This window comes from Argopecten irradians, chromosome 6, assembly GCF_041381155.1.
Source record: "Argopecten irradians isolate NY chromosome 6, Ai_NY, whole genome shotgun sequence".
Classification (NCBI taxonomy): Eukaryota; Metazoa; Mollusca; class Bivalvia; order Pectinida; family Pectinidae; genus Argopecten; species Argopecten irradians.
This window is the reverse complement of record NC_091139.1, coordinates 35743512-35752374: the sequence shown is the minus strand read 5'-3', so window position 1 is coordinate 35752374 and position 8863 is coordinate 35743512. Positions and strand designations below refer to the sequence as shown.

The following is an 8863-nucleotide window of genomic DNA, read 5'->3' as shown; positions in this document are numbered from 1 at the left end:
GTCACAGAAAACCAAATCAGATATTCGTTTCAACCTGATATAATTTTACGCCTTACCCCATCCATTTGTAAACCATTTTTTGCAGATCGGCTACAAAATATCGATATCAGAACTGTACAGGCTCCCTAATGGATGTACAAGTGGTTCATTCGATCTAACCCACGTTCATGTTCTTTTAAGTGCAACGCAGAAATATTCAAAATGATTTTGATAAAAGTTAGCAGTCTATAATATTCTCTTTATTAGATTTATTTTATTTTATCTCAGAACTGCAATCAGAAAAATCAGCTTACTGGCAAAAAGCTTATCATTTCATTGAAAAGCTTTTTAAAGAACGGTGGAGAAATAAAAAGTAGAATTATAACAGTGCTGGGTTAACCTGGCTATCCCGTTCGCAATCAGTTTCCAATGTGATGGCACCGAAACTGTATCGAAAGATATTATCACCACAGCAGACTCTCCCTGATTTCCAATACCTAGTTACGATGCATTAGGGATGTGGTTATGATAAGTCTTTGATGTTTTCTGTGGTACACGAAAATGACCAAATAACCTAAAGAGCAATCCGTCTTTAAACCACCAGGGCTGGTGCCTTATACTGTGAAAGTGAAATAGTGGATTTTTTCGCTTATTTTGCCCATACTAAATCTCCGCGAGTATATTCACTCGCAAACATAATAGCAAGTAAAGCCTGTAATATCAAAATTTTAGACCATGGATGAACAGCCAAAAAAAAAAATCATCATATCGTGAATAATGTAAGCAAACTTACTTTCTTTAAATTTCCTGATGACTTCTTTTACAAGTTTACAAATATTAAAATGAATTTGAAAATTGAAGATACATATCAATTTAGCGAGGTTTATATGCATTCGCGGATATTATTATTCACGATTTTTCTACGATCGCAAACTTCGCGAAAGTAGATGAGATGCCAAAAAAGCTGGTTTAAAGTAGTCTGAAAACTGACCTAGCAAAAATATCCACACACGAAAGTAGTAATGGTTACAGTATTTAAAGGCTAGTATGATCTAGGTTAAAAAAACACACAAAAAAGTAAATGGTTTTAACATAATATTATATATTATTAACGTATTGTTATTTTGTAGCATCAATTACTGTCTTCACTTGAGGATATTGTTTTAGGCAAAGGTGTATTAATGAATAGAAAAAATACCCATATTTACTTCATGAGCGTACCTAAGCTTATCAAGTGAACTATGAGTGACGACCTAGGAAGTTGCCACACGGGTTTATTTTGACGTTCTGGATACAATCATTGGCCATACACATGTGCTTTTAATGAACGTTAAGATTTCAATTATGTCGCAAAGCTGCATAAGTTCCCCTTACGCGCGCGGAATCAAACTGTGTGGCATGACCACCGTTTTAGGGCGTCTAATGATCTTCAAGGCAGAGATGAATAAAATGAAAATGCATTATTACTTTTTGATTTCAATAAAACTTGCAGTTTTGGGAATATCACTCAGGCTTTAAACTCGAAAATACATACTCTTCATTAATATATCCATAATTCGTGGATCATTTTTTCGCAACCATAGCAATATCAGCGAAATCGCGAAAAAATCTTCGATGCGAAAATAGCATGCTTTACGGCATTAAACACGAAAATAACGTTCAATGACGTTTTTCTTCGTAATATGATAGAGAGAGAAACAAACCAATAAACCAATATAGTTTTGTTGAGGAGAGAACGTTCCTTTAATTTGTGTGCTGTACTTTCATCCATATCCGTTGATGCATTTGTATTCTGAAAGCTAACCTATGAAAACAATTATTCATATTGATCTATATCTTCTAAATCACTTTTATTATTTGGAATGTTCATATCATATATATCAAGACAATTACATTATAACAATAAGTCCAGTAAACTCAAAATCACACATTGAAAAAATTATATGTTTAGATATTGTGCAATATTTACTTGACATTTTGACGTATCCACAATAACTATGACTTACATAGGTATGGGTGTCACACAAAGCAAAACAAAAAAGCAAATCATGTCATTCATACACAGAGCATAGGATGCGTGTGGTTGGCCTGAGATATTCTGGCCCGCAGTTCAGTTCTTTATTTCTTTCAAAGAATTGGTTCATCAGAGGTGCAAATATATACAGTACAGTACAGACAATAACATAGAAATACACACAAACACACCCTGACACAAGGCTTAAACATTTTGACATGTACATGTATCTGTCATAAAGTTTGGTGTCAGAGTAAGAGTAATCTCGGAGTAGTATAAGGTGTAATGCATTATTGACATGATAATGTACTAAGTATATCCTTCCTCGCCCATGCCATTGATACATAGTTATGAACAGCAATTATGAACACCTACATCTGCGCTGCAGAGACCAGATCAACAATGGGCCCCATTCACAATAAATCCATACGCTCTAGGCAATGCATTACTGTTATCAGCACAGCAACCGATGAGATGTGCTTCGGTCTCCGAAACAATTCAATCGCTCCAAAGTAGTTCCAAATCAGTTTTCTACATTTTACCAGTCAACAATGATGTCTGTGAAATATTAGATATCAAATAAGCCATACACATGCCCGCCTAGTCACTGTACATTACTCACCTAAAGGACATTACATCCATGTAAAAATCACTCAACTCATCATATTGGTCTAGTCCATGTAAAGTCAGCCATACAATTATCGTATTTCTCTTGTAGGCGTCATACATACACATTTAACTAGAATGGTATATTCGGAAGTTTTGTGTGTTTTAAAACATATCAATAAGAATGATGTAATAAATAACTAGAACAGACAAATACAATACAGGGCTAAGTATACGTAACATCATTACGTTATCAAAACATTACACACATTGTATGGTGACCTGTTGTGTATATCAAAACATTGAAGCGTTGACTTGTTGTACTCCAGTTGATGGCTATATGTCATGTACTACTGTAACAGAGTTATCTATCTTTGATTGAACACCGTTACAGAAATATCGTAGTTAAAAAATATAACATTTTGAATTGTTGCTTTCACATTATACAACAATCATTTTGTATTTGCAAAGCAAGATAGCTCATGCCTTATTTGACATAGTTGTTCATGTCTTTTAATGAATGGAAGAACAGAGTTCAATCTTTGACTGAAGAATAATGGTTGAATCCTTAAATTGATGAAATAGGTTTAAATCCAGGACTGAAGAACAAGGGTTCAACCCTTGAAAGGAAGAAAAAGTGTTCAATCCTTGACTGAAGTACAAGGGCCCAATCATTGATTGAAGAACAAGGATTAAATCCTTCAATGGAAGAACAAGTGTTCACTCTTCGGTTCAAGAACAAGAGTTCAATCCCTGACTGAAAATCAGGGTTCAATCCTTGAATACAAGAATAGGGATTCAATCCTTGATAGTAGAACAATTGATCATCATTTGACTGAAGAACAAGAGTTCAATCCTTGATTAAAAAATAGGGGTTCAATCCTTGCCTGAAGAACAATGGTTCAATTCTTGACTTAAAAAAACCAAGGGGTTCATTCCTTGACTGAGGCAGCGGTGATGTACACATGTGGCTGATCCATCTCCATGGCTGTCTTGTTATCAAAGTAAGATGCTACAAAACAAATGAATATATCAGAATAAATGAAATTGATGTGTATTCGAAATTATTTTTCCATATATCTATAACAGGAAGATTGCGTATCAGATTATTATTTTCTTTTATTGTGTCTTCTCGTGATTCTATTTACCTGTTTGCATCGAGGGGCTCGAGCTTGGTGAGTATTTTTGTTTTATTCTGAAATCAAATCAATATCATCTGAACTACATATAAATCACACTATAACAATCGATACAGCAGGACTATACATACATGGGTCTTTCGTTTCAATTACAGATAGTACAAAAACATACAAAGCGGTTTATTACATTTATGATATATTGAGTAAGTAAGGAATAAAAAAAGCAAATAATTCTAATGAAACATTTCATGCATGCTTCAATAAATAGAGAATATGGAAATTGAGATTATTTTGTATAAAGTTATATTCAACATGTTAAAAAATAAACAATGTCTTACAATACATTACATTACAATACACTACAATACATGGCAATTCTTACAAATTACAATTATACCTTATACTACATTACAATACATTACAGTAAAACAAGATTATAGCAAACCTCTAGAACCAACGAAATCACTTCGTTATAAGCATAGTTCGTTATCGCATGTTTCAGACATCATACAGAAACATTTATAGGGAATGAAAATGACCACGTACATTATAAACATTCAGTAGTTGTAAGCGTGTTCCATCGTAATGGCCTGGGATACTTACCTGGTGACTATCAGAGTACACACTGCTATAACTATGGCCAACAACCCAGGGAAAATCACCTTTAATACAAAACATTCCTCGCCCTTTACCGCCACGTGTGTAATACATTAAGTTTCATTGGGTAAGATAAGTAAAAATGGCAAAAAATGAAAAAAATCAAAATAAGAAAGTTTCGGTATTTTAATATTTTCAACAGATGAATCTAAAATATAGGAAATATATAAATATACAAATCCATAGATTCAAAGCTACAGCGATTTACATACACATACACCCGTGACTCTCTTTGGTTTTTATGGAAATACAATGCAAGGGGAATAACTTCAATTGGTTACCGATATGCACAGATACAAGCAGATCCATCCACGTTACACAAATAAAGCTTTGGGTCCACTTAATGATTGTATAAAAGGTATATGGACTTGATGAAGATACCTTTACCGTCGATTAGTTCCACCTTCTGAGATTATTACGTGGCAAAAATCAAGTCAAAATATGACGTCACAATCTTCGGAAGATGGGATTAATCGACGGTAAATCGTATTTTACCCTCATGGATAAAACTGTTTCATTCGCAAATATGAACTTTCTAACGTATAACAATATATTATTCGAGGAAATGATTACTTTGTATATAAAACAGGTAATTATTTCTATGTACATTGTAGGCTTAAAAGTTATTGTGATCGTCGTGTCTGATACAACAGCATAAAATTTACTTAGAGAGAATAGTCCCTAGGGAAATTTGGTATTGGACGGTAATTTATTGACAAGAGCATGCATAAAGATAACTGGGAGAAAATACTCCCTCAAAAATTGGGATATCAATGGGAATAGATGGAATTATAAGGATTGAATAGACTGACACAACAGCATAAGGATTATGGAGAGTATATAATCCTTCACAAAATTTGTAAGTTGACGAGAAAAGATGGCATGAAAAGGATAAAACAGACCGATACAATAGTCCCTCAGGAATGTTGGAATTTAACGGGAATACATCAAGGAATAGATTGATGCAATAGCATAAAGATAACCAAAAGAAATTAGTCCCTTAAGAAATGGAATTTTACTAAATGGAAAAAATGTAAATGTGTTATGAGCACCCTAATGTTTGCCCATACCAATAGCTAATCATATTGTTATCCCTTACATATCCAAAATAGGTTGCATACCGTCATCTATTAAGTAACTTACAGAGAATATTTCAACACTTGCATAGTTAAACAAAACCAAACATCAGGTAATATAACGATACCTTCGCATGTTCCGTCAACTTGTGAGCAGCGGTTGCTTTGAAAACAGCTGGGGCATGTTTTATTACACGTGAATCCATACTTTCCTGACGAACAACCTTGGTACAGATAACGAACACAATTTTAGGAAAAAAATCAACTTGTAAAAAACAAATATATAATTTTCGGCGGTAAAACAAAGTACAATGGTACCCGGGTATATCAAAGTCCACAGGGGGTGGGAAATATTTACAAATTATCCAGATTAAAACCAAGAAGAAAGACAATGGATATGAGCGAACAGGGATTACAATTCATTTCAAATTAAGCATTGCAACAACAACAACAAAAATGATTGAGTGCAATATTTTTTCTTTGTGGAGCTATTCCTTTTGGGAACCCTTTGTTTTGGGATTTTTTCAAGTGTAAGAGTTGCTAAATACGTTTGATAGCCGCATACCGCCACATGTCCCTGATCTCTGCTCACAGACTTTCCCTCTACAATCCAATGGGCAGGTTTTGTTACAGTATGAGCCAAAGTTTCCATCTTCACAACCTGAAAGGGGTTTTTATGATAATATACTATCACACTGCTTAGTAACCAGATATCAGGTTTTTTTATGATGATATACTATCACAATCTAATTAAAATTAGACTTTTAAGTCAGCTCCGCAATAATGCTCTTTGTATTGGAGCGTATCGTAGACTATCGTAGTGGGGCGAAATTACAAGTCCTATGTAAATTCGATTGATACTAATCAAAATAACATTTAATCAAAGTTTTCTATGGAACTTGTGGTTTAATTAAGAGGACATGTAATCCTCGTTCTCTCTGCTCTCTTCTTGAGAGTAAAAATAAAACCAATCAAGAATATTTTTTGTTGACATTACGATCCCAGACACCCGATATTATTCACTTTATACTCTACTCTTATATATTCTTTGATCTGTATTTTCGATGAAATCATCAAATAATTAACTTTTATTATGCATACATTGTCAGTAGAGACTCGTCACAAACCGGAGAGATAACTCACGTTGACGTTTTGTTTTCTGTCTTTGAGATATGACATATTTTATTGAAATGTTTACTTTTTGTAGCTACATGTACAATGTATTTATAGGACACGTGTAAATAACAAAAATGAATTAAACCAGAATGACATGAGTGTTTTAAAGCCTATTAATATTAACGAAACAAAAACTGAAGTTTTGTTAAAACAATAACAACATCAGAACATTTCAATAGCCTAAATGCAAGTTACAACACGAAAGAAATGCAAGTTTCCCTGCGCAATCTATGTTGACAGCAACGTTTTGCCGTCGGACGCAGTGATAGCCAACTAACGAGCGGTAATTATAACGACGTCGGGGGAAACATAATACGACCTGCGTTATGAAGAGAATCATTTAAAGTAGCATTATTTGTTAATAAATCGTGTAAAATGAATGTGTTATCACGAATTTCTAAGACGATGTCTATCGTTAATCATGGATAACCAGTAACAGCAACAGGTTCAAGATCGTTAAATAATTTTGACTTAAATGTTGGCCTAACTGTTAACGTCTTCTACAAGTAAAAACAAAAAAAAACCCATGTTATTTCATAATCTTTACGTACGATTCCGTACCATTTAAACACTATCCGTTTCTGTTATCACATTGTCGACCTTTACACGTGGGAGGGCATGTTTCACATAGATCACCAAATGTCCCGTCCGGGAAATCTGTCAATAAAATAATACCAGAAATTGATGATTTATTTTCGTAATAAGTGTTCCTTCTTCATATCAATGGTCAAAGACTGTAATCTTTTTTATTGGTTAATTTATCACAGTAAGAACTTGCTCAACATTGAGTTAAAATTTGATCGCGCCAATGTATGTTTTAGTGTAAGATATATGTATAAATGATGTTAAACGAAACGTAATTCCTAACTTGTACCGAACTTTCAAGGAATCAACATCACAAACCATCATTATGGCATCAGTGTAATTGGATAAGTTTTAAATAAGGCTCACAACAAAATAAAACAACCGAAATGTTATTACCACGGCAAGCCCCAGTCTCCATCTCACAAACGCCAAGGCAATGCTGACGGCAGGTCGTGCATTTTGGTCCATCTTTAAATGATCCGGACTCACAACCTATTTACAGATTTAAAACATTATAATTTGATCAATTAATGAGAACAATTTTGACTTTTATCTTTTATAAAAACAATATAATTTTATAAGCCACGTTTTGCAATAGAAATTGGACTTGTAAATTGTTTCTTTGTATTCAACTTTTAAAATATAACATCAGAAGAACGAGGGGACTTTCGAAAAACTCCACTGTATACCGAATAGCAGGGAATATTCATCCTTATAATACCAAGTGTTCCCCAGAATTCGTTTTGCTTTGATATGAGTTAGATTTGAGCGTTGGATCAAATATCATCCCTATATCCTTTATTCCTCAACATACTGTACTCGGTTTCTGTGTTGTTATTTCCGAAATGGATAACTTAACATTTGTCAGCATTAAATTTTAATTGACATTTCTTTTTTGCCGAATCGTCGATGTTGTTGATTGACATTTCTTTTTTGCCGAATCGTCGATGTTGTTGGCTGTCCCATAAACACTTTGGTATCATCAGCTTAAAGTTTCGTTATGGAATATGTTGTTTCTGGTAAATATAAAAAATAAAAACAGGTCCGAGCATACTACCTTTGGGTACAACACTTCTAACCGGGATCCAGGATGACGTTGTTCCGTTTAAAACAACCCGTTGTTGTTTATCCGATAGAAACGCCTTTATCCACGCGGCCATTTTATCATTAATTCCAAGAGCTTGAATTTTTGACAGCAGACGTTTGTGTGGAACGGTGTCAAACGCTTTTTGAAAGTCTAAATATACAATGTCCACATTGTTGCCTTCATCAAGTTCCCATGTGATGTCACCTAGAACTTCAAGTGGTTGTATGATGTAGATTTTTTTTAATCGAAAACCAAACTATTCCTCACATAGAAGTTAATTCTTTTCCAAAACAAATCCATAATATGATTTCGGCAAATTGATTCCAGACTTTGACGACAATACTGGTTAAATTCGCGGGTCTTTTATTTTGGGCTTTCTGTTTATTTTCTTTTTTGAAGATTGGCGTTACGTTTGTTTTTCCCATACATTTGGTAATGACACCAATTAGCTTTCTCTGAGAGACTTATTAAATATAATTGCCAGTGGTTCACCGATTAAGGATCGTAGCTCATAAAGTACCTTAGGATGAAGCTTGTCAGGTCC

The 8863-nt window shown here is 34.0% G+C and overlaps 1 protein-coding gene across 1 annotated transcript; it reads right to left on the bottom strand.

Annotated features, from left to right (window-relative positions):
* Nucleotides 1–1722: 1722 nt before the first annotated feature.
* Nucleotides 1723–8392, bottom strand: LOC138326484 (scavenger receptor class F member 1-like). The gene is made up of 6 exons (XM_069272584.1): nucleotides 8290–8392; nucleotides 6037–6132; nucleotides 5600–5695; nucleotides 4342–4444; nucleotides 3748–3794; nucleotides 1723–3611 (listed from the first exon to the last, which is right to left on the bottom strand). Exons 1-6 carry the CDS (start codon nucleotides 8390–8392, stop codon nucleotides 3532–3534), a joined length of 525 nt encoding a protein of 174 aa, XP_069128685.1. The 3' UTR covers nucleotides 1723–3531.
* Between the last annotated feature and the right edge of the window lie 471 nt (nucleotides 8393–8863).

Bases quoted from the DNA above. Each gene is read 5' to 3' on its own strand.
- LOC138326484 (XM_069272584.1), bottom strand. From the start codon at position 8,392: ATGGCCGCGTGGATAAAGGCGTTTCTATCGGATAAACAACAACGGGTT. The intron at 6,133-8,289 runs GTAGTATGCTCG...AACCCCTTTCAG, and splicing joins TAGAAGTGTTGTACCCAAAG to GTTGTGAAGATGGAAACTTT. The intron at 3,795-4,341 runs GTAAGTATCCCA...ATTTGATTTCAG, and splicing joins TGTACTCTGATAGTCACCAG to AATAAAACAAAAATACTCAC.